The sequence below is a fragment of the Sinocyclocheilus anshuiensis genome, unplaced genomic scaffold, assembly GCF_001515605.1.
Source record: "Sinocyclocheilus anshuiensis isolate Anshui unplaced genomic scaffold, SAMN03320099.WGS_v1.1 scaffold2430, whole genome shotgun sequence".
NCBI lineage: Eukaryota > Metazoa > Chordata > Actinopteri > Cypriniformes > Cyprinidae > Sinocyclocheilus > Sinocyclocheilus anshuiensis.
Window position 1 is genome coordinate 307,467 of NW_015556097.1, and position 25,764 is coordinate 333,230.

Below are 25,764 nucleotides of genomic sequence, written 5' to 3' on the forward strand. Positions count from 1 at the left end.
GTCACGGCTATGGAGGCCGTCTGTGAACTCTCTGCCTGTCCTGTCACCGCTATGGAGGCCGTCTATAAACTCTCGTCCTGTTCTGAACCAGCCATGGAGGCTGATTGTGATCTCTCTGTCCGTCTAAATGCTGCTATTGAGTCTGATTTTGAACACTCTGTTTTGCCAGTTTCTGTAAACAAGTCTGATCATGAACTGTCAGTCTATCCAGAATCTCTCCATGAATCTGTGTCTGAATTATCTGCCAGTCCCATATCCCTCAATGAACCTGACGTTAATTCACCTGTCTGTTTCCACCCCACTGACAATTCTGATGTCTTACTATCTGCCTGCCCAGTAATAGTTTTTGAGTTGTTTGTCAGTTCAGTTCCAGTCACTACTCTTGGTTATTATGCGCTCCCTGCCTCGGTCTTTGAGACTGTATATGCTCTGTCTGTCTCGTGTCTCAGTTTTTCCTAGGTCCCAGTCTCTACCATGGGTCTCTGCTCCGTCTGCTCCGCCGTGGTGGTCTTCTATCTGGCACTGGTGGTCTTCTGCTCCGCCATGGTGGTCTTCTTTCTGGCACTGGTGGTCTTCTGCTCCATCTGCTTCACCGTGGTGGTCTTCTGTCTGGCTCTGGTGGTCTTCTGTTCCGTCTGCTCCGCCGTGGTGGTCTTCTGTCTGGCTCTGGTGGTCTTCAGCTTCGCCGTGGGGATCTTCAGACTCGTCTGCTCTGCTGTGGTGGTCCTCAGTTCCACCTATCCTGCCGGCTCCGCCCTGGCATCCGGCTCTGCTGGCTTTGCCTCAGTCCCCTGTCCCTCCGCTTCCACATGGACCTGGCCCTCCATCCCTCCCCCTGTTCCGCCTCCGCTCCACCACCCTCCTGGATTGTACTATGTTGGGAGCGTCTGGAAGCCGCTCCTTGGGGGGGGGGCTCTGTCACGAATCCATTCCGTGGCCTTCCGTCCGATTGCCACCAGAGGTCGCCCTTCCATTATATTGACTTTCACACCACACAGACTGTTACATGTCACCCTGGACTACATTTCCCATGTTACACTGCACTGATTGGACTCACCTGCAGTCAATCACACACATACTATATAACACCCACTCAGATCCTGCTCAAGTCGCCGAGTATTGTCTGCGTTTATCGCTCTCCAAGTGTTAGCACTTTATGGAGCCATTTCCCAAAATCTACCGTCTTAGTTTCTAGTTCCTAGTCTCAGTTCCTAGTTCTAGTCTTAGACTCCGTTACAACGTCGATGACATTTACAGTATTAATTTTATTCTGAAGAGTGATGGAGAGGCAACATTAGTATGGTTTTCTTAACCCTCAGGTATTGCTTACTTTTAATGTATGGCTTACCTGTATGGCTCTTTATTAAATATATCTAGAATATTGCAGGTCATACCTGCTTACTTATTTTTAAGTTCTTCATTTGAATAAATATTTAGACACTAGACTTTTAAATGAGAAATTAAAAAAGTTAATAACTTACATCCTTTTTATTTATGATACTCGCATAATTACACACAACGAATGCAAGCAAATACTGAATTTAAACCAAGTTTAAAATGGTGCTAAAAAAAGCATTCAACAAAATATTTTTATCCCCTTATATTGACAGTATACAGTATATACACATGAATTTATATTGAATTGAGATGGAAAACCCTGATATTTTCTGCAATCATGCACTATGGCTGTAGAGGAAAGCAAATTTCCTTAAGGTGTGACTTCAGCTCCACTGTATCCAGTGTGTCCATACTCAAGGACACGATAGCTGGTGCATTTCCATCTAAAGCATGTCTGTATTAAGTAAGCACTGGGCCTGACCTGCGGGCCGGAGTCTGCTGTGACAGGCGTCTGACAGAGCGGTGAGGTCTGGACAGAGGCCTTCTCACCCTCAGCATCCTCATTCAGAATGTCCTCGGCTTTATCCATGATATCCTTCAGCTGCTCGATGAACATCTCCCTCTCCAGCAACAGAATAAACTCGTTCTCAACCTGGAGGAACATCAACAAGAACCAGCACTTTGAGCCCACTCATCTATCCAGGACAAGCAGATACAGTACGCCCATCTACCAATTAAGATTCAATTAGCTGTATATGAGGAACACTGTCTGAACATGACAATAAAGCATTAATGCAGTGGTTCTCCAAAAATGGTTGTGTTCTGACACACAGACTGCAGGACAAAAACAGATGTGTTATTTGCCACATACAACTAATGCAATGCTACCAACCACACAATTGTACATTTATGATTAAAAAAATAAATAAGAATTGTTTATCTTGTGTTGTTGCTGAGTATTTTTTCAGACACAAAGTGGAGTTAGTTCAGGTCTGCCAAGCAATGTTGCAACCTTACACATTAATAAAACATGTTCTGGATATAACAGCTTAATAGCCACACAGAATTTAGAGTCTATCATTTGAGTTCATTACATTTTTTTTTAATGAAATTAAAAAGTACTTCATTTATATGATTATAATAATTAAATAATCAGATGTTAATTCATGTTTAGTTTTACAGATTTGAAAAATTTTGGCCCATTCCTACTCCAAATCCTACCACACGTTTACATTAAGAAAAATAGCATCCATAAACTTTAGTACAGGAGTTTGAACTGCATCACCTCTGGGAGTTTGCCAGAAGAAGAGAAGGGCATATGAGGAGGGAGAGAGAAAGTAGAGGTGAAGATCTCACCATATATGTGGCAATCTCCTCTGGAGCATCTCCATCAAGGTCAAATTTAAACGTCACCATCTTATGGTTATGAGTCTCCAGCTGACACTCCACCATCTTGTCTCCTGTGTCACACACCTGTAACACAGTCACAGAGAATACAACAACAGGAACTTCAAAAAAATGCCTCCGAAAGAACTATGTCAACATTAACAGAAATGTTTCAAATTATTTTAGGTGTTCTAATGTCCAAACCAGCATTGACCTGTGAAACACTCAAACAATTATAAGCTTCACAAATCACTTTATTTTTGACAGCTAGCATCTAAACATCATGTTTGGACATTCTTCATCTGTGACTCACTTTGATCATGGTGAGTTTGGGTCTGTTGATCTTGTCTTGGCGGGAGCGCGTGCGGGACGTTTTGCGATTGGGTTTTCGCACTTGTGATTCACTGCGAGCTCTGCCGGAGCCCTCGTTCCCATCGCTCATCTCTTTACCTGATGTGGCATCTGAGTTTATACTGCAAAAGAACAGAGATCCGATCACTGAGCTTCTGCATGCATGAGGTTTGTAACTCCGAAAGCGTGCGAGATGAAAAAATAATACAGCACTGTTCTGTGAACAGAGAAACACACCTGTCATTCGTGGAACCAGCTGGTGCTGTCTGTTTATCAGGAACATGCTCCTAAAGTGCACAGAAGGCAATGAGTTCAACGGCAATGGCACATGATTCCAACAGAGATTGCTGTTTACGTGTTGCTAGGCTAAATATAAAGATATAAATATACAGCACTCACAAAAGCTTAGTAAGACAGTCCATTAATTGGACTAAACCAATGAATGAATTACATTCATAATAAACCTTATCTCCTGATGCTCCCTACTCAAATCTATGCATTACTGCCTGCCACTTTATTTTGAACACAATATTAGATAATGCAGCATCAAAACTGTTTATAGCTGTAAAGACTGATGATACAAAACAAATTTATGCCTGTAATTCAAATTTATTACAATGTACCTACAGTCTGGCCATGTCCAACGAACATCAAAATATGTAAATATGCAAGGATAATTTATGCTGACAGTCCTGGCAGAGAGTAATTTGAGGGTTTTAGGTTCTTCTAGTTCAGAAAAAAACCCCTCTGGTTTACCTCTCTCTCAAATAGTATGTAAATACATATGAAGAGTTCAGATGCAAAAGCCTCAAAGTGCCATCTGAAACTTTCTTCTAAAATGAGCATTTTTATCAGACTCCTATGTGTAGGTTCAGTAATTTCACTTTAATGGCAATGAATAGGTTATTTTCATTGCCATTAAAGTGAAATAACTGAACATAAACATAGGAGTCTGATAAAAATGTTAATTTTAGAAGAAAATTTCAGACGGCACTTTGAGGCTTTTGCATCTGAACTCTTCATATTCATATTTTTATTTATACAGCTGTATATACAAGTAAAAAATGCACATATCTGTACATTAATCTTCTGTTCCATTCATGACGCATTATTATTAATATTATTATTATTATTTATTTTTAGTTTTTTCTTTAGTCTTATTTAAATGTTCTTTCTGTTCTCATGTCATATGTATGTATGTATGCATGTACCAAGAGCTCCTAAAAAACCACAACAACTTCCTTGTGTGTTTGCACACACTTAATAAAGCCAATTCTGATTTTGATTCTGAAAATTAAATGTGAAAACACCCCACTCATGATCACATGGTCGTAAACGGCAATGATACTTCCTTCAAGTGACCAGTGCATGTACTGTACACATCACTAATGGTGTTTCGAGGTTGTTGCTGTATTATGGGATTTTCATTTGAAGAAGAGCTTCACCTCAGAGCATACTTCAGTGGGAGCTCCTCCACATCCACTGGTGCTGTGCTGCTGCTGCAGCGCTGGCTTTACACTGCTGTTCTGCTGGCTCAGGCTGGCACCGGCTCCTGAATGCGGGACGGTGGGTAAAGAGGCTGGGCTGGAGTGCTGAGGAGCCTGGTTTGGGTCCACGGGCACCGCAGAGCCGAATGTGTCGAGGATGGGTCTGAAGGGCGAGAGCTGTGGTACTGCGGGAGGCTGAGGCGCATTATGGCTGACGCTGGAGCTCGGGGCAGGAGCTGGAGTCAGGTGTGTCATCATCTGAGAAACATGGACGTGATCGGAGCTACTGGACGAGTTCTGGTCCACGTGAACAGTTTGGGAATGGCTGGTCAAGACTCCCTGAAAAATGTAAGATTTTTTTTTTTAAATAAATGAATAAGTAAGACTCATTCAATTTCAATTAAATTTCAAATCTATAGTTTAAAAAATGGGAAACTACAACCTTTGGATAAACATTCATAAAATCTGAATTTGAATATTAATACTGAATTATAGGATGGCCGATCAAGCATTTTTTTTACTTATCGTTATCAGCTCTCCTAAGCCCGATCCTTATTTTACATCGGCTGCATGCCAGGGTCATGCAGTGGGTGGCGGTGTGCGCCTTTAGGTGGGTTTGCCAACCGTTTTGGATTTGACTGATAGACTGGCATTCTGACACTTCATGCTTTCTAACCTTATGTTGTAATTATTCTGGTTATTGTACATATAAAATATAAGAAGTTTATATCATCAGTCCCATATTCATAATTGTGACAACACAATCTGTTTACAATGGTTAAAATTGTAGCATGTTTACATCTACCAAAGTCTTTATATAGTGTGTGCATAGAGAGAGAGTGTATCTTATTATAATAATTTTAATTATATTACATTATATTATATTACATATACATACATATATTAATTTTACTGTCTGCGCAACTCGGTATAAATTGGATTGATTTTAATAACTTTAATGTACTTGAATTGTGCACCAAACACTAGGAATTTACAAGTATCGGATCGGGACTCAGTATCGGAGGATACTCAATATTCAATGACTCAGATCGGATCGGGGGCACAAAAAAACCTGATCAGGACATCCCTACCGAATTAGTATGGTAGTAAATATTTCCTCTGAAAACCATTGTGACTGTGATTCAAAAGTAAGCATTCAATGTGCCAATTTTTGTGCGAACTATCCCTTTAAGACACTGACATACCCTACCTGGGTGGGCGGAGCTTGTATAGTGGGAGGGACCCTGGCACACATAGAGGCGGGGTTTGGAGTGGGGTGGAGACTTTGGTGCGCTGTGGGTGTGGCCTGACTGTGGGAATGTTGGGAGAGAGTGGCCATGGAGTTTATGGCGGGCTGCTTAGCAACAGAATAGGCCTGCTGGTACTGGTGAATTGTGGGAACTGGAGGCGCGAACACTGGAGCAGCAAAGGGTGGAGCGGGACATTGTGTGGGTATAGGAGAAGTGGAGGACAGGTGGGGGTACTGGGTTAGCGCAGAGATCTCCATCTGCGAACATGACACTGGCGAGATGTTGGGGTGTGTCGGGACAGGCAGACTGAGGGATGACTGCACAGAGGGAAAGCAGGCGGGGTACGGGTCACATCCAGGAAGAGGGGTCCTGACTGACTGAGCTGAGTTAATGGAAGGAAACTGGAGGAGGAGACAAAAGTGCATTGTAGCATGGGAAGAATAACCACCATCATGAACAGAAGAGCTAAACGCATGCTAAATTTGGCCAGTCAAAAGTGGCCACTTTGTACATTGGACACAATACTACACAAATCACCAGGGATGCACGATATTAGATTTTTGCTGATATCCGATATGCCGATATTTTTCAAATCATTTTGGCCAATAGCCGATGCCGATATATGTTTTGATGATATTTATTTTGAAACAATATAACTTATATACTTAACTCTCCAGTGCGGAGATTATGAACAAATTATTTTACTTTTGAGCAAAAAAAGTCTTCGTTAGAAGTAATAAACATTTTTTTTAATGAGAGTACATTGAAAGCTTGAAAATAATTAATAAAATGAATCTTTTCTCAGACAGATGCAGTTGAAACCTGATTTTATTTGTTAATAAAGATTTTATTTGTGGATTTAAAATTAATAGATTGTCTAAAGCAAAAGAGCACCTTTTATTTAAGTTTTCATAATCCATTTGAATAAAAATATATTTGTGTATTTTATTTTCATTTTATTACAAATAGGCCAACAGTGCCTCCTAAGTAAATAAAACGCCTTACCAGACGGGCATTAGGACCTGGGGGAGGCTGTCGCTGCTGCTACTGCACGTGCTAGAAACTGCTGACTCTCTCGCACATGGACACGTCATTCTGTATGTGCATTCTCAGATTAAATGCAGTGATCCAAAACAATGAATCTAATCATCATTCAGGCAAAAATTCGCTTCAAGACTGACCTCACTACTGACATGCTCTTATCACTATCACAACCTGAGCACATGTGAGCTATTTGTCTTATCGGCAAGGCATATCGGCATCATTTTTTTCAAATCGGCCAATGCCGATATTTACATTTTTAGCCTTTATCAGCCGATTCCGATAAAGTTCTGATAATATTGTGCATCCCTACAAATCACGCATCTGAGAAGCAGAGGAGCTGGCAGAAGGGAGTACCTGTGTGAGGTAAGCTGGAGGAGGAGGAGGAACAGGTTGTGTCAGCAGACTGGAGGTAGACTGTCCTCCTTGCTGCCAGCTGTCCATCAGCTGTGTCTGAATGGAGAGCTAATAGGATAGAAAGAGAGAAATACAAGTGTGCAAAGAGAAAACAAGATGACTCAAGAAAACTCAGAGGAGGTTTGCAGATGTAGGTCACTCTTGTCTTTCACAGTCAGTCTACAGTAGGGGTGTCCAGTTCTGCTCCTGGAGATTTACCTTCCTGCAAAGTTCAGCTCAAACCTTGAAAAAATACATTTGAAGCAGCTCATTAAGATCTTTAGGAAAACTTAATTACAGATGTCTGTTGGGGCAGGATTGGAGCTGAATTCTGTAGATCTCCTGGAACAGGATTGGGCATCCCTATGGCCAGTTACATAAACTTAGATTAAGCTTACAAGTTAGTCAGTCATCATCTTTTTTTCTTTAAAGCCTTCTGTAGACTGCAGAATTGTAGCAATCCTACAAGATCATTGCAAATCACACTGTGCGACATGGATCTAATAAACTCGGGTACGACATGTCTGCAGACTGTACGATGATGACACCAATTGACACAGGCTACGACGCAAGTTACTATTGAAGAATAAAAATGTCATCAGCATGCGCTAGTGGTAAACAAAAAGAGCATGACTAATCACACTTTGGCAATTGTAGTTTATACTGTATGTGTGCTGAAAAAAGTGGAAGTGGTGAAAGAGGAAGGGATAAGAGCTTGAGGTTAGCAGTTTTAGGTTTTAGCTCCATGTCGCGTTGATTTCATGTCGCATTTTTTATTGGCTGGTCAGCAAACGTGGGTCGTAGCAGCAAACACTGAGCAATGATCATGCTGAATTTCTGACACTGTCAGAAAATTATCGTAGGCTATCTTTGGTCACGAGACCGTGACAATGTCTGTCTTTGAACCTCTCTCACTGTACGACACAGGACCACCGATTAGGAGCTGCGATCATAGAAATCACCACGATTGTTTCACGATGCCAATCTTTCGTCTGGACAGCTGAAAATCGTGCAGTGTATCCCAGGCTTTAAGGGATCCTATTATGCATTTTTACATTTACATTATTTCTTTTAGTGTGTAATGCTGCTGTTTGTGCATGAAAAAGATCTGCAAAGTTACAAAGCACAAAGTTCACTCCAATGGGAGTTATAGTGCTAGGGGGGTCCACGTAAAAGTTGAGAAAATAAAAAGAAGATGACAAACAAGCATACCTGTGGGACAGGTGGTGCAGGGCCTGTCTGGCTCAGCTGCACAGGAGCAGTTTGCTGCATGTTTGAGAAGTCTCGGAGTTGCCCATCTGTTGTGGCATTTGCAGTGAGTTGCTGCAAATGTTGTAACACAGGTGTTTGTCGAGTCTGTGCAGATGCTGGTGGGATATGCTGCACGGTGGAGGCTCCGCTCTGAAAGCTCTGATCTGCAGGCAGCGCTGCTTCTGTTTTAGATGGGAGACTGTGTGCAGCTGCGACTGCAGTGAGCTGCACAGGTGGAAATGTCTGTGCATTTGCTAGCTCTGCCCCGGCAGGATGGTAACTCGGACCCGCGGCACTCTGTGGCACAGAGAATGGCTGATGCGACGCTGCAGTTTGGAGCGTGTGGGCCTGTGCTTTCAGCTCGGTAGTCTGACCTGTAGGTGCAAGCTGTTGTTGATCCATGGTTTGCGGTGCGATCGAGACACCCTGCAGAAGCGCCAGCGGCAGGGGAGTGGACAGATTCTGTCTGGCGGCCTGCGCGGGGGTCTCTGAGGAGACAGGAGGGAACGTCTGCATGTGTTGAGCTGCGGCAGGTGCAGCCTGGCTTTGGACTCTCAGAACAGAAGACTGCAGAAGAGGAAACAAACTAATGAGAACCAATACACTTCTACTACATAACACAAATTATAGGCCAGATTTACAGAACAGGGCAAATTCGCATTAGACCACAATCCCATAAAAGCACTGATGGGAATGGAAAGTTCTGCTGTTAATCTTCTGACAATGCACAAATGAGAGAACACAGCACATCTACATAATGACCGCAATCTACCAAGAGCGGTGCAAACTAACGTAGGGTTGACAAGTAGGTGCAGGTAATCTACTAACAACACAGGCACAAAATAAGGCATGCTTTTTGGGGGTGTTAAATAATGGTGCAAATACCTCTAAACTGACTAGCGCAAACCTTACTACATGTTACATGTGGTGTCCCTCAGGGTTCAACTTTGGCACTGTTACTGTTTTCACTGTACGTGCTACCTTTTGGTTCTATATTTAGGAGATATGGTGTGTCATATCCATAGACTGTATAAAAACATGGACGTAGTGTCAATGACGTCACCCGTAGGTTTCTGAAGAGCATTTTTGAAGCCCAAAGTGGGCGGAGCCGGCCATCGCCATCTTGGCAATACATCACTCCTGGATGACTGAGAATGGGCAAAGAGGCGGGATGTGGGTGGAGCTGGTTGCTGAAACCACACCCGCCTAGCTTAATGGTGGTGACAGCAGTGGCAATCCTCCTGTCACTCAAGTGGCCACACCCTTAATTATGCAGAACTTTAAGGCTTACTATAATTTAAATAGACGAGTTACAAAAAAAAATCACCCCCTCACAGTTGTCATGAAGGGCAAAATTAGCTATAGACCAAAACCACTTGTACCACTTGTAAAAGCACTGTACCAGGCTGTAAAAAAAATGTTCTGCTGTAAAGTTGGGCATTTTAACATGGGGGGTCTATGGGACTGACTCCCTTTTGGAGCCAGTCTCTAGTGGCCAGTCGATGAATTGCAGTTTAAGTCACTTCATTGTTGGTTTCAAGAGAGAGACCGGAAAGTTGTTAAACAATCTTGCTCCTCGATACCTTTCAGAGTTGATTACTGAACACAACCCAGTCAGATTACTCAGATCACAGACCAGTCATCTTCTTCGGGTACCCAGATCTAGACTGCAATGCAGGGGTGTCAGAGCTTTTGCAGTAGTTGGACCCAACTTAAGGAATAACTTGCCATTATCAGAACAGTGACTACAGTGTCTGAGTTTAAAAGTCTTTTAAAAACCTATTTGTATTCTTGTGCTTTCAATGTCCTGTGAATGTCTATTTTAATGTGGGTGATGGATTAACGCAATTTTGTACAGCACTTTGGTCAACCGCTTTATAAATAAATTAAACTTGAAACTTACTAAATCACCTTGCATGAATACTCTGTTCCCTTTGTGTCTGAAAGGGAAACACCTACAAATGCATATGCAATAAGGTCAGCCACAAAAATAACTTTGTCCACGCCTTTTCATTACAAATTTTTCATCACAGGTCTTTAGTAGTTTTTTAAAGCTAAAACTGTTGGTAAATCTGGCCCATTCTTTAGTATGTTGGATTGTTAAATAAAACAGCACATGTCAACAAATGCTACAATGAGTAATAGCAGGCATGCAGATCACACACAACCAGGTTAAGTGAATGAAAACATAAATGATTCATAAAGAAGGTTAGCAGCATGACATCAGGCATATCGTAAGCGTGGTTAATGGATAGGTTTCGGGGAGTTGGGATCTCCTCTGTAAGAGAACGGCCACACCTGCAGGATAGGTAAGTACGGTTACAGCCGCCGAGAAGAAGTGCAAAGGAGAAGAATGCATCTGAGCATATTAGACTGATTAGAAGTCCTACAGGCACCTGGGAGCAACAGCAGACCCACTGCAAAGGCTGGAGAAAACCAGAGCTTTCCTCTAAAGTAGCAAGGCGACACCGTGTCCTCCACCTACCGCATCAGCCAGAGAGCGCTCGCCAGCACAAAAACTGGCTCTGCGACGGGAGGTCAGTGCATCACGAGGCGGCTCCAGGGTGTGCCCCTCATCGCTGTGGCTGAGGGCAGGCCGGTACTGCCCTCTCTCGGGCTGATGTCTGTGGCCCGTGATGCTCTCCAGAGATTTGTTAAGCTGGGAGAGGTCAGAGGTCTCACTGAAGGAGCCTCTGCGGACATCAGGTACGTGAGGAATTGGAAATAAAGAATAGGGCGAATGTCTTCTATCTGCACATGTCCCAAGCAGAAATAAGGATAAGCAGACCTGACACGGGGACGGTGGCTGGTGAGGGGTGGGGTTTAAAGAAAGCCGACGCCCCTGCCTTGCCATTGAGATAGACTCCTCCCCCTTTGTCTCAGAGGATGGCCCCACTGATGTGTCGCTATAGCGGCGAGTCGTTACAGGCGAAGGAGCGAGCAGCAAATTTCCAGAGGGATAACTTCCCAGTCCGTCTTCTTTCATCTCTGATTGGTCTCGTGGTATTTGAAAGGAGGCAGGACTTGTGGGTCGGAGCAGGAAATGGATTAACTCATTTACAGAAGAGCTTTCATGATGTGCACCCTGGAAGAAAAGCCACTTCTCTGAACTATTATCATTAAATGACAAACAAGGGTCTCTAGCACAGAGCTAATAACACACAACAAATAAAGGACACAACAAACTAGATGCGTACATTTCTTGAGGAATACTGAGTGAGGTTTGAATGTGCTAAATTGCTTTGTGTGTGTACAGTGCAGTATATAATCATTATAAAAATATCTATGACTGTTTAGGATTTTAATTGCCATAGCTTTTCCAGGTGTAGAAATCCCACTTTAAAACTCCCTCATATATCCAGGTTTTCAAAGACCATGAAAATCATCGTTCATAAATAAAAATGACAGCTGTTCAAAAGTACTCAACACCAAGTCTCAATGATATTTAGTTCTGTAGACATAGATTTATTTTGTAATTTTATCATCTAGGTGAAAATTTCACATCTGATAGCTTGTAACAGTAAAGGCACATCTCTCCTCAACAACCTGCATTAAGGGTGGGCAATATATAATACCGGTAGACATGATTAACCGGTAGAAATTTGTCAACAGGTAGAGATTTTGTACCATCTTTTCTATCGAAGTTACATGCTCATGTGACGTGCAATGTGGTCATGAAAACTTATCGTTTGCATGCATTTATAAGCATTACGATTTTAAAACAAGTGACTTTAAGCTGCTGACAGAGAACTCATTTTACTATATGTGCGCTCTGTCTGAGAGACTGTTTCTGAACGCTGTCAGAGAGACACGCGCACTTGGAAGATGCTTCTCACAGAGCACGGGAGTATTGAACATTACTAAAATAACAGTTATTTTTGCCGCTTTATAGGCTATGAACAGTTAAACACACACACTTGTATATGTCAAAATGCTCGTCTTTGCAAGTATCCTCGTAAACACAGCAATTTAGGTCTTAAGTGAAAGCAAACAGCCGAGAAAAAAAAAACACGTGTGTAAGAGTATATTGGATCCGGGCAACTCTTAATGTGACAGCAGTCTAATATTCCTGCTGTCTCTCATTCATGATAATCAAACAACAAAAGAGAGATAATCTCTCACTGCTCTTGCCTATATCACTTTTTTTAACTTTAATAAGGTAGTACATATAGCGGGTTCGTGGAAAAAAGCCCATTCAAAAAAATTGCCATTGGACCAATAGTGCTCCGGATGGATCGCAGGGTGAATTTGGATCCCCTTAGCCTGTTTTCTAAAGGGGGACTGGGACGTTTCTGCTTACCCCGCCCCCCGCACGCTCCGATTTGCTGACCCCGGAATAGGGGGGTTTTGGACACACGTAGGGGGCGACACCGACCTGTTGAGCCCACCCCTCCGGCCACGGAACCTTTGAATGTCCGATTCCAATCATTTTCGGGGACAAAATGGGGTAGTCGATCCCAAAACCCTACTATTTGTGCATTCTCCCCTTGAAATGACTGTGCAGGGCTCTTACCCCAGAGCCTGTGCGTCCACAGTTTCGGTATTTGTCCATCTCTCTACCAGGGTACATGGGTTGGCCCCCTTGGCCAAGGGCCTCGTCCCACGAACCCACTATTTGTCCATTTCGGCGCTAAGATGGCGAAACGGCCCCTCGACCCCTGCGGACCACCGCCTCGCCTCCGGGCCCCTCCCCCCAGGTCCCACGAACCCACTATTTGTCCATTTGCCCACTATTGTGACGGATCAACCCCGGACCCCCGCGGACCCCCTTGGCCACGCCCCCAGGTCCCACGAACCCACTATTTGTCCATTTGCCCACTATTGTGACGGATCAACCCCGGACCCCCGCGGACCCCCTTGGCCACGCCCCCAGGTCCCACGAACCCACTATTTGTCCGCTTACCCACTATTTTTGCGGAACGTGTCCGAACGCGGCTCTAAGGCGGGTGGCAGGCGCCCCCGATCCGCAGACGTTCACCGGCGCCCTCCCTGGCTGTTTTACGACTTCCGGCCAAAGACGCTCCGATCGGCCCGCGCTCTCAGCGGAGCGTGCCGGGGGCTCCCACGGACTCCCACGTAAAATTTGGGGCCCCTGGGACATTTCCAACTTAAATCCCACTTGCAATTTATTTGAATGGGTTCAGCCTAGCGGTTTCGTGGACGCGGCTCCGAAAGGGCCGATCGACTAGAGGGCGCCATTTTCGTATCGTCAGGGGTCCCTCTAGCGGGCGGAAAAGTTAGGTGACCCTGCGATCTCGTTCGGGGGTCAAAAGGTCAGAAAAGAGACTGCAGTCCACGAAACAGTTGCGCGCTTCAGTGGGAAGCGGGACGTCCCCCGTACGGGGACGACGGGTGGTAGGGCTCCGAGATTTGAGATTATCGCATCTCAGGGGCCCCTCTCTCATGGCCCTGAGGTACGAAGCCGTACGACCCAAAACAAGTTTTCCCTTCACTGTAAGGCCCCAGCACCTTCAGGACGTCGCTCGGGCGGGACCTAGGGGCCACCGTGCCAAAGGGGGCGACACCGACCTGTTGACCCCACCCCTCCGTCCATGGAGCCTTTCAAGGTCCGTTTCCAATAATTTTAGGGGGCAAAATGGGGTAGTCGATCCCAAAACCCTACTATTTGTGCATTCTCCCCTTGAAATGACTGTGCAGGGCTCTTACCCCAGAGCCTGTGCGTCCACAGTTTCGGTATTTGTCCATCTCTCTACCAGGGTACATGGGTTGGCTCCCTGGGCCAAGGGCCTCGTCCCACGAACCCACTATTTGTCCATTTCGCCGCTAAGATGGCGGAACGGCCCCTCGACCCCTGCGGACCACCGCCTCGCCTCCGGGCCCCTCCCCCCAGGTCCCACGAACCCACTATTTGTCCATTTCCCCGCTATTGTGCCGGAACGACTTTGACCTCGACCTTTCACCGCTTGCCTTCGCCCTCTCCCACTAACTCACTATTTGTCCGCTTACCCACTATTTTTACGGAACGCGTCCGAACACGGCCCTAAGGCGGGGGGCAGGCGCCCCCGACCCACAGACGCTCACCGGCTCCCTCCCTGGCTGTTTTACGACTTCCAGCCAAAGATGCTCCGATCGGCCCGCTCTCTCAGTGGAGCGCGCCGGGGGCCCCCACAGACCCCCAAGTAAAAATTTGGGGCCCCTGGGACATTTCCAACTAAATCCCACTTGCAATTTATTTGAATGGGTTCGGACTATCGGTTTTTATGGACGCGGCTCCGAAAGGGCAGATCGACTAGAGGGCGCCATTTGCGTATCGTCAGGTGTCCCTCTAGCGGGCGGAAAAGTTAGGTGACCCTGCGATCTCGTTCGGGGGTCAAAAGGTCAGAAAAGAGACTGCAGTCCACGAAACAGTTACGAGCTTAAATGGGAAGCGGGACGTCCCCCGTATGGGGGCGACGGGTGGTAGGGCTCCGAGATTTGAGATTATCGCATCTCAGGGGCCCCTCTCTTGCGGCCCTGAAGTACGAAGCCGTACGACCCAAAACAAGTTTTCCCTTCACTGTAGGGCCCCAGCACCATCAGGACGTCGCTCGGGCGGGACCTAGAGGCCACCGTACCAAATTTGGGGTCTCTGGGCCCATTCAAGAGCAATCCCACTTGCCATTTATTCAATGGGTTTAATATAAATTGAAGAAGGAATGTTTTCTGTTTTAAACTAGAAAGTGGAGAGGGACTTTCCCAGTCCTCTTTCTAGTCTATTTGTGTGTAAGTGTCCTCTTGCAATGTATGTGCAGGGTTTTCCATAGCGATGCAGTGGACACGAGAAGCAACAGGTCGCTGGACTTGGACCTTCAACTAGAGGGCGCCATTTGCGTATCATCAGGGGTCCCTTTAGCGGGCGGAAAAGTTTGGTGACCCTTCGACCTCATTCGGGGGTCAACAGGTCGAAAAAGGTACCGCGCGTCCACGAAACAGTTGCGCACTTAAATGGGGAGAGGGACGTCCCCCATTCGGAGACCATAGGACATAGGGCCCTGAGATCCGAGATTCTCACATCTCAGGGGCCCCTCACTCATGGCCCCGAAGCACGAAACCGTACGACCTTCTGAACAAAAGCACTTCTCCTTAAGCATGAAAGCACTCGAAAGGCTCTGACTGTGTAAAAGACAAAGAGGGCTAAGGGAGAGATTCTGTGCAGAAGGCCTCAAACTTTTCCCTTGGCTCTAAGGCCCGGCGCCTTTGGGACGTTGCTCAGGGCCGGCCCAGGGGCCACCGTGCCGAGTTTCGGGCCCCTGGGACCTTTCTGAATAAATCCCACTTGCCACTTATTCGAATGGGTTCGGCCTAGCGGTTTCGTGGACGCGGCTCCGAAAGGGCCAATCGGCTAGAGGGCGCCATTTGTGTATCGTCAGGGGTCCCTCTAGCGGGCGTAAAAGTTTGGTGACTCTTTGACCTCGTTCGGGGGTCAACAGGTCGAAAAAGGGACCGCGCGTCCACGAAACAGTTACGCGCTTAAATGGGAAGCTGGACGTCTCCCGTATGGAGACGGAAGGTCACCGGACCCCGAAACTCGGCACGCATCGCCGTCTTGGGCCCCTCATTTGGGCCCCCGAGTTTGAGGGCCCTAGCCACTTCCTAAGCCATTTAAGTCCGGCCGCGAGTCTCACTGAAATCGGGCCTGTTTCTGGGTCTCTCCCATTGACTTCAATGGCAGACAGAGAAACGGATGAAAAATCAGGAAAAATCTTTTTTGGGGTCCCAGACCCGGGCCCTTTCGGAACATCGCTCCGGGGCTCCTGACGCAACTGCGTGTACAATTTGGGCCCCCTGCGACCTTCCTAAATAAATCCCACCCTCCATTTATTTGAATGGGCTTACCGTACAGGGTTCGTGGACACGACTCGACTTGCCACTTATTCGAATGGGTTTGGCCTAGCGGTTTCGTGGACGCGGCTCCGAAAGGGCCAATCGGCTAGAGGGCGCCATTTGTGTATCGTCAGGGGTCCCTCTAGCGGGCGTAAAAGTTTGGTGACTCTTTGACCTCGTTCGGGGGTCAACAGGTCGAAAAAGGGACCGCGCGTCCACGAAACAGTTACGCGCTTAAATGGGAAGCTGGACGTCTCCCGTATGGAGACGGAAGGTCACCGGACCCCGAAACTCGGCACGCATCGCCGTCTTGGGCCCCTCATTTGGGCCCCCGAGTTTGAGGGCCCTAGCCACTTCCTAAGCCATTTAAGTCCGGCCGCGAGTCTCACTGAAATCGGGCCTGTTTCTGGGTCTCTCCCATTGACTTCAATGGCAGACAGAGAAACGGATGAAAAATCAGGAAAAATCTTTTTTGGGGTCCCAGACCCGGGCCCTTTCGGAACATCGCTCCGGGGCTCCTGACGCAACTGCGTGTACAATTTGGGCCCCCTGCGACCTTCCTAAATAAATCCCACCCTCCATTTATTTGAATGGGCTTACCGTACAGGATTCGTGGACACGACTCGGAAAGGTGCGATCGAGCCAAATTTGAAATCTTTGTCTCAAGGGGACCCCCTCGAGCGGGCGGAATAGTTTGGTTACCCTACGACCTCCTTTAGGGGTCAAAAGGTCAGAAAAGGGGCCAGCGCATGTCTGTATTTTTCCTTGAATATTTTTGCTGATTTTTTTTAAAGGTCTTCCCGAACACTGAGGAATTTGGCCCTTTTTCACGCGGTACGTGAGGGTCCCACGGTCAAGCATTCGAAGCCCCTAGGCCCTGGCCCCAATATGACTGTTATTTTAAATCAAACATAAAGAAACATCCCATTTACAGTTTATTTAGCAGGCCTTTCATAGTGGTTCCGTGGACATTCATTTTTAGGCAAATATTACACTATTTTGGCACGAAAAGGACATGAATGGATTCTGCTGAGTGTGGTGAGTACAGTAGAGGTGGTTTCATCAACAATATCACTCATACTTATGGAAAATAGATTTTATTTATGTGTGTTCTCGAAACTGCTGAATACATTGGAATTGGGAGGTTTTAACTGCAACAACTAGCAACTAGGAGATCATGCCGAATTCGAAATCTTTGTCTCAAGGGGACCCCCTTGATCGGGCGGAAAGGTTTAAGGTTTGTACGACCTCCTTTAGGGGTCAAAAAGTCAGAAAAGGGGCAAGCACATGTCTGTATTTTTCCTTGAATATTTTTGCTGATTTTTTTAAAGGTCTTCCCAAACGCTGAGAGCTTTGGCCTTTTTCCACGGGGTACTTGAGGATCCCACGGTCAAGCATTCGAAGCCCCTAGGCCCTGGCCCCAATATGACTGTTATTTTAAATCAAACATAAAGAAACATCCCATTTCTAATTTATTTAGCAGGCCCTTCATAGTGGTTCCAGTGGTTCCGATTTTTAGGCAAAGATTACACTATTTTGACACGAAAAGGACATGAATGGATTCTGCTGAGTGTGGTGAGTACAGTAGAGGTGGTTTCAGTAACAAATTACACCTTTCTTTGAATTGTTGACTTTATTTACATATGTCCATCAAGCTGTTATGAACTTCCCGTCAAATAAATTGCACATGGGATGTTTTCAGTTACAATTCATTTTTATGTAAATTGTACAATATGTTGCCCAATATCTTACATCTTTGGGTTCTATTGCTTATCCTGAGCACAGTAGAGGTGTTTTTAGTAAAAAATGACACCTTTCCTTGAATCTTTGACTTTATTTACATATGTCCATCAAGCTGTTATGAACCTCCCGTCAAATAAATTGCACATGGGATGTTTTCAGTTACAATTCATTTTTATGTAAATTGTACAATATGTTGCCCAATATCTTACATCTTTGGGTTCTATTGCTTATCCTGAGCACAGTAGAGGTGTTTTTAGTAAAAAATGACACCTTTCCTTGAATCTTTGACTTTATTTACATATGTCCATCAAGCTGTTATGAACCTCCCGTCAAATAAATTGCACATGGGATGTTTTCAGTTACAATTCATTTTTATGTTAATTGTACAATATTTTGCTTCAAACAATTCGTGGTCTTGTTTGGTTAACTGACTTGTTTCGAAGAGTTTGTGTTCTAGTTTGGTTGACTGACGTTGTTCATATAAAGATTTGAAAACTTACTTTTGTCTCGTTTTTTTGGGCTAAAACATAAATTGCTTGTGGTAGAGGTGTCCATAACCCATTTATTCAATGGGATTTAAAAGGGGTTTCAATTTATTTAATTGGTCGGAATGACTGGGATGGCTTTTAGTGGTTTTTGGAAAACATTAAATTGCAAATGGACACACATCCCACTCCCAATTTATTGAATGGGATCGGTTTAATAGGTTAGTGGACAATCATCCCACTAGCCTATTATAGCGATCCCATTCAATAAATTGCAGATGGACACACATCCCACTCCCCATTTATTGAATGGGAACTGTTTAATAGGTTAGTGGACAATCATCCCACTAGCCTATTATAGCGATCCCATTCAATAAATTGCAGATGGACACACATCCCACTCCCCATTTATTGAATGGGAACTGTTTAATAGGTTAGTGGACAATCATCCCATTAGCCTATTATAGCGATCCCATTAAATAAATTGCAAATGGACACACATCCCACTTGCAGTTTATTGAATGGCATCATCCCACTAATCTACTACACTGTTCCCACCGAATAAATTGCAAATGGGATGATTGTCCACTTACCTACTATACATTGTCCCAATTCAGCCCTGGACCCAATATGAATGTTATTTTTAATCAAACATAAAGAAATATCCCGTTTCCAATTTATTCAGCAGGCCCTTCATAGTGGTTCCGTGGACATTGTTTTTTTACGCAAATTAAAAATCATGTTTTATGACATAAAAGTTGCATGAATGGGTTCAGTGGAGTGTCCTGAGTACAGAAGAGGTGGTTTCATCAACAATATCACTCATACTTATGGAAAATAGATTTTATATATGTGTGTTCTCGAAACTGCTGAATACATTGGAATTGGGATGTTTTAACTGCAACAACTAGGAGGGTTCCTATCATGCCGAATTCGAAATCTTTGTCTCAAGGGGACCCCCTTGATCGGGCGGAAAGGTTTGGTAACCCTACGACCTCCTTTAGGGGTCAAAAAGTCAGAAAAGGGGCAAGCACATGTCTGTATTTTTCCTTGAATATTTTTGCTGATTTTTTTAAAGGTCTTCCCAAACGCTGAGAGCTTTGGCCTTTTTCCACGGGGTACTTGAGGATCCCACGGTCAAGCATTCGAAGCCCCTAGGCCCTGGCCCCAATATGACTGTTATTTTAAATCAAACATAAAGAAACATCCCATTTACAGTTTATTTAGCAGGCCTTTCAAAGTGGTTCCTTGGACATTCATTTTTAGGCAAATATTACACTGTTTTGGCACGAAAAGGACATGAATGGATTCTGCTGAGTGTGGTGAGTACAGTAGAGGTGGTTTCAGTAACAAATTACACCTTTCTTTGAATTGTTGACTTTATTTACATATGTCCATCAAGCTGTTATGAACTTCCCGTCAAATAAATTCAATACGACTGTTATTTTTAAATCAAACATAAAGAAACATCCCATTTCTAATTTATTTAGCAGGCCCTTCATAGTGGTTCCGTGGACATTCATTTTTAGGCAAAGATTACACTATTTTGACACGAAAAGGACATGAATGGATTCTGCTGAGTGTGGTGAGTACAGTAGAGGTGGTTTCAGTAACAAATTACACCTTTCTTTGAATTGTTGACTTTATTTACATATGTCCATCAAGCTGTTATGAACCTCCCGTCAAATAAATTGCACATGGGATGTTTTCAGTTACAATTCATTTTTATGTAAATTGTACAATATTTTGCCCAATATCTTACATTTTTGGGTTCCATTGCTTATCCTGAGCACAGTAGAGATGTTTTCAGTAAAAAATGACACCTTTCTTTGAATTGTTGACTTTATTTACATATGTCCATCAAGCTATTATGAACCTCCCATCAAATAAATTGCACATGGGATGTTTCAATATTATGTACATAATATCTATGTGGAGAGTCAGTTTTTGTATGCAAATTATACAGTTTTATGTCTTTCTGTGTTTTCCAGATCATTCAAGATGGTGAACTGCCCACTTTGCCATAGGGATTATTCAAATATTCGCCAGCATCTAAGAATCACACACTGTGTGTTTAATCTGGAGGAACAGGCAATTTTAATCAAACTGGCCCATTCCAGAGTGCTTCTACGCAATAAGGTCTGCCCAATATGTGGCAATACATTCAAGTTCAGTGACTGGCATGTGACCAATTCTCACAATGACCTCTCGGTAAGTTTTGACCAGTTATGCTTTAAATTAACAATATGTGAAATACCTTTACATGTATTCGTAATTTAAGCGTTACCAAACATTTTCTGTTTCAGAAGGTCAAACGCATGGAGGCCCTCCACACCATGAGGTGGAGGGCTTCGATGAAGCAGATCGATGCACTGTGTGCCACAGACCCGAAGGTCCTGGCTACGAGCCTTCATGAGGAGAAGGAGGAGCCCCGGGCAGAAGCCCCACCCGCAGAAGGCCCTCCAGTGGACCACACAAGGCCAGGGCCCCCACCAGCAGCACCGGAGACCCCTGTGGCTCTTAAGGTCTGCGCCCCACCCTCTCAGGTCTGGGGCCAACAGGCCATATGGATTGGGCCTTACCCACCCCAGTTGGTGGAGGCCGCACCACCAGAAGTCCGGGTCCCGCCATCTGGGCTGGGGGCTGCGCCAACACAGGAGGTGGGGGATGCTCTCTCTCAGGTGGTGGGGGCCGCACTTCTTGAGGTGTTGTCTCCACCAGCTGAGGTGTCCCCACCACCTGCTGCAGCCTCATCCACAGCATCATCTGCCCCACCTGCAGAGGATGCAGAATTGATAGAGTTCCTGAGTAAGAATCAGTTTATAATCTCATTTTGTATAATGTTGCAGTTGATGGTAGACTAACCTGATGGTCTGTTTTACAGAGGAATTTGGAGAGGGCCTAATGGATCCGGTGGAGGACTTCCCCACGATTGTTTTCACCGATTTATTTTAAAATTTTCTTTTGTTTAAAAAAAAAGTAATGTTTTAATATAAAAAGTGTTTTTATAGGCGTTTTTTAATGGCTGCTAATGTAAATAGTTTTTAATGTTAATGTAAAGAGTTTCTTCTTTCATTTTAAAATATGTTCCGTAAGAAATGTTTTTAAATTGTTCAATAAATGGTTAAAGCTCGGTCGAGGTGTTTCATTAATTAATGTAATATTAAGTGGTAATATATAATGTGTGAATACATGCATCCACGGACCCCATACAGAACATCCATTGAATAAGCTGCAACTGGGATGCTCACCTGCTTACCTGTTTTCTCCGTGGAGACAGACTAGAAAGTGTAAAAACAGATTGGTAAGTGCACTCTAATGTATTAGACTGAAAGTGGGATCAAATAGACTGCAAATTGGATCCGGAAGGGTATGAGTGACCCCTGCACGCGCAGAGTCCCTGACTTTAGTCTTGGTATTGGCTCTGTGCTCTTCGTGAGAAAGATACAGATAAAAAGAAAACATGCCTGTCGAAGACTGCCCTTTGTGCCTCAGAGGGTTTCATCAGCTTAGCCAGCATCTGCGTTTGATGCACAAAGTGAACAACGAGATGGAGCGAAAGCTCCTTCTCTCCATCGCATCCGGCAGGGTTAATGTAAGGAAGGGCACCTGCCCCATTGCTGGCTGCAAGAAGGAAACCACACGCCTGGACCGCCACCTCAAAACCCACACGGAGCTCACCAAGGGGGCCCGATCTGAGGCGATTAGGGCCTGCAAGCGCAAAAAGATCTGTGGAGATCTTGCCAGCTTGAGGGCGTCAAACCCGTCCAAACCAATGGTGTCAACCCTGGACCTCGATGAGGACCAGGACGTCTTGGACGAGCCATCGCTTCCAGAGGAGGAGGAGGAGTGTTCGAACCCCAGCTGCAAAAATCGAATTAAGCAGCTGGAGGACCACGTGGCTGATTTAAACAAGCAGGTGGACACTCTCACCACTGCCCTGCGAGACGTCGCCCGGTGGTACCGGCTGCTCAAGAGGCGCTCGCATCCCACCCCCTCCTCTCAGGTCGCTAAAGTTACCAGGAAGTTGCTCTCTGCCCTCAGCGGCCCTGGAGTGGAGGAGGGGGAGGGCGAGCCCCCTGAGCAGCCGGTCGCCAGGCCTCCGAAGAAAGACCGCGGCGAGTCCTCGCGCTCCTTTTAGACGGCCTACCCTTTCCCGGACCACGTGGCGAACCTAAGTATGACACTTGTCGCTTCTTACCCGTACTCTGTGCCCTCGACCCGGCTCACCTGGTCCTTCTTCTGTGTTTTCTTTTCGCAGATCAGGTCATCGAGGAGTTCCGGGGGCACCACGAGGGCGCCGAACCCTCGCCCAAACTTATAAATAACGTGTCTTCGAAGGTCTTCCGGATCAAAAACTTTGTTGTCTACATGTCTGTTGGCCAGACTGACCTGGCCAGCATGACATTTTTAAACAACGCGGCAAAGATGCGGTCCTGGCTCTCGTTTTTAAGACGAGCCAAAATAACTGAGCCTACAATTCACCACTACCTGAAGAATGTGGCTCAGCTTTTAGTTTGTCAATGAAACCCCGCCGCCCACATGCCGGCTCTCCCGCGTCACCTTATTTGGCCTCAGAAGGGAGATCCAGTCCATCATCCGCCCGGTAAGGCGCAGCGTGGCGGTCCACCAGGTGGCTGTGAAACAGGCCAAGGAGGACCACCTTATTTCCAAAGCCACGCTGCGTGCTTGCCGGGAGGCGGCCAAGAAGAGGATCCCTGAGATTCTGAGTAAGTTCTCGACTCCTCTTGCCTCTCATACTTTGGCATCCCACGTGCCCCTTAACGCTTCTCTTTTTTTCTGTGCAGATCGCCTCGAGACAGCAGTGGAGAAGAAAGACCAGTGGTCTTTTTACGGGCACCTCACCGCGTTTTGGGCCAGTATTTATGGACACCGCGGTGGGGTGTTCCAGAACCTTACCATTAAGGAGGTGGAGGACGCCAGGAAGACCGTAACTGAGGACAGATTTGTCATCAACGTGAGTGGTTCTCTCTCTTACTCTCTCTCTCTCTCTCTGTCTCTCTGCATGGTTTTCTCTTAAAAAAAATAAAAATAAATCGCTTCTCGCTGTTTATGCAGATATCGGCCCACAAGACCAACCAGGCCTTCAGTGCCACCCAGCTGGCCCTTGACCAGGAAGAACATGGGTGGCTTAAGCAGTTTCTTTCACTGAGGTCCACCTTGGTGGGTAGCAAAAGCACCCACTACTTTTTTTCACATCCAAACTCAGCTCCTGCAAGAACCTCAATCAGTATTTTCAGGAGGCTTGGAGATCGATGGGCTTGCCTGGGACGCCCACGTTCACCGATTTGAGGACCTCCATCGCCACCCACGTAAGTGTGGTGGAGCACCGCCGCCTGTTTGAGGCAGCCTTGGAAGGTGAGGATGTGGCGCCAGTGCCTGGGACACCAAAGTGCCCCGCTAAACCGCGCAAGCGGCCGGCCAGCCAGTCCCCCTCCGCCAGCCTGTTGACCTCTGCCAGCCCGACGACCTCTGCCAGCCCTCCCCATGGTGAAGCAAGCCCAGAGTCCAGGGAGTCTGCTTCGGTAAGTTCAGTCTCTCATGGATTGGTTCAACTGTTTGTGACAAGTAGGCATGTTCACTAACTCTTTGCCTTTCTCACTATTTCCAGGAGAGAAACCCAGAAACCCCAGACAAAAAGAGGCGCTTCAACCGGAACAAGACCTTGGGACAACATTTTTCACCGTTCGTGCGGCTCTCCCCACTTAAGTCGCCACAGCAGCTACAAGCTGTGAAAAAACTCTTGGGACTGGCCAGAAGGAGACTGAGGGTTTCTCAAAAGCCCCTTTTGTAAATAGTTTGTTTGTTTTGATTTCCTGTGTTTGATGTTTGCATTTTGTTTTGTCTGTTGTTTCGAACAATTCGTGTTCTAGTTTGGTTAACTGACTTTTTTCGAACAGTTCGTGTTCTAGTTTGGTTGACTGACGTTGTTCATATAAAGATTTGAAAACTTCCTTTTGTCTCGTTTTTTGGTCTAAAACATAAATTGCTTGTGGTAGAGGTGTCCATAACCCATTTATTCAATGGGATTTAAATGGGATTTCAATTTATTTAATTGGTCGGAAGGACTATTGTCCAAAAACCACTAAAAGCCATCCCCATTGATTAAATTGCAAATGGATACACATCCCACTCCCCATTTAGCGAATGGCTTCGGTTTAATATGTTAGTGGACAATCATCCCATTAGCCTATTATAGCGATCCCATTCAATAAATTGCAAATGGACACACATCCCAGTTGCAATTTATTGAATGGGATCGGTTTAATAGGTTAGTGGACAATCATCCCACTAACCTATTATAGCGATCCCATTCAATAAATTGCAACTGGGATGTGTGTCCATTTGCAATTTATTGAATGGGATCGGTTTAATAGGTTAGTGGACAATCATCCCACTAACCTATTATAGCGATCCCATTCAATAAATTGCAACTGGGATGTGTGTCCATTTGCAATTTATTGAATGGGATCGGTTTAATAGGTTAGTGGACAATCATCCCACTAACCTATTATAGCGATCCCATTCAATAAATTGCAAATGGACACACATCCCAGTTGCAATTTATTGAATGGTATCGGTTAGTGGACAATCATCCCACTAACCTATTATAGCGATTACATTCAATAAATTGCAAATGGACACACATCCCACTCCCCATTTATTGAATGGGATCGGTTTAATAGGTTGGTGGATCAATGGGATTTAAATGGGATTTCAATTTATTTAATTGGTCGGAAGGACTATTGTCCAAAAACCACTAAAAGCCATCCCCATTGATTAAATTGCAAATGGATACACATCCCACTCCCCATTTAGCGAATGGCTTCGGTTTAATATGTTAGTGGACAATCATCCCACTAGCCTATTATAGCGATCCCATTCAATAAATTGCAAATGGACACACATCCCACTCCCCATTTACTGAATGGGATCGGTTTAATAGGTTAGTGGACAATCATCCCACTAACCTATTATAATGATCCCGTTCAATGAATTGCAAATGGACACACATCCCACTTCCCATTTATTGAATGGGATCGGTTTAAAAGGTTAGTGGACAATCATCCCACTAACCTATTATAGCGATCCCATTCAATAAATTGCAAATGGACACACATCCCACTCCCATTTTATAGGATGGGATCGGTTTAATAGGTTAGTGGACAATCATCCCACTAACCTATTATA

General features: G+C 45.2%; 1 protein-coding gene across 1 annotated transcript in view; it reads right to left on the reverse strand.

Moving 5' to 3' along the window:
- Nucleotides 1-25,764, reverse strand: part of LOC107676208 (serine/threonine-protein kinase WNK2-like) — a 130,502-nt gene that overhangs the window by 62,429 nt on the left and 42,309 nt on the right. Inside the window, exons 10-18 of the mRNA XM_016470713.1 lie at nucleotides 10,986-11,585; nucleotides 8,462-9,067; nucleotides 7,211-7,318; nucleotides 5,773-6,213; nucleotides 4,521-4,901; nucleotides 3,313-3,362; nucleotides 3,038-3,197; nucleotides 2,695-2,811; nucleotides 1,820-1,990 (exon numbers count right to left, since the gene is read on the reverse strand). Coding sequence (XP_016326199.1) covers nucleotides 1,820-1,990; nucleotides 2,695-2,811; nucleotides 3,038-3,197; nucleotides 3,313-3,362; nucleotides 4,521-4,901; nucleotides 5,773-6,213; nucleotides 7,211-7,318; nucleotides 8,462-9,067; nucleotides 10,986-11,585 — 2,634 coding nt within the window. The remainder of the gene's footprint in view (nucleotides 1-1,819; nucleotides 1,991-2,694; nucleotides 2,812-3,037; nucleotides 3,198-3,312; nucleotides 3,363-4,520; nucleotides 4,902-5,772; nucleotides 6,214-7,210; nucleotides 7,319-8,461; nucleotides 9,068-10,985; nucleotides 11,586-25,764) is intronic.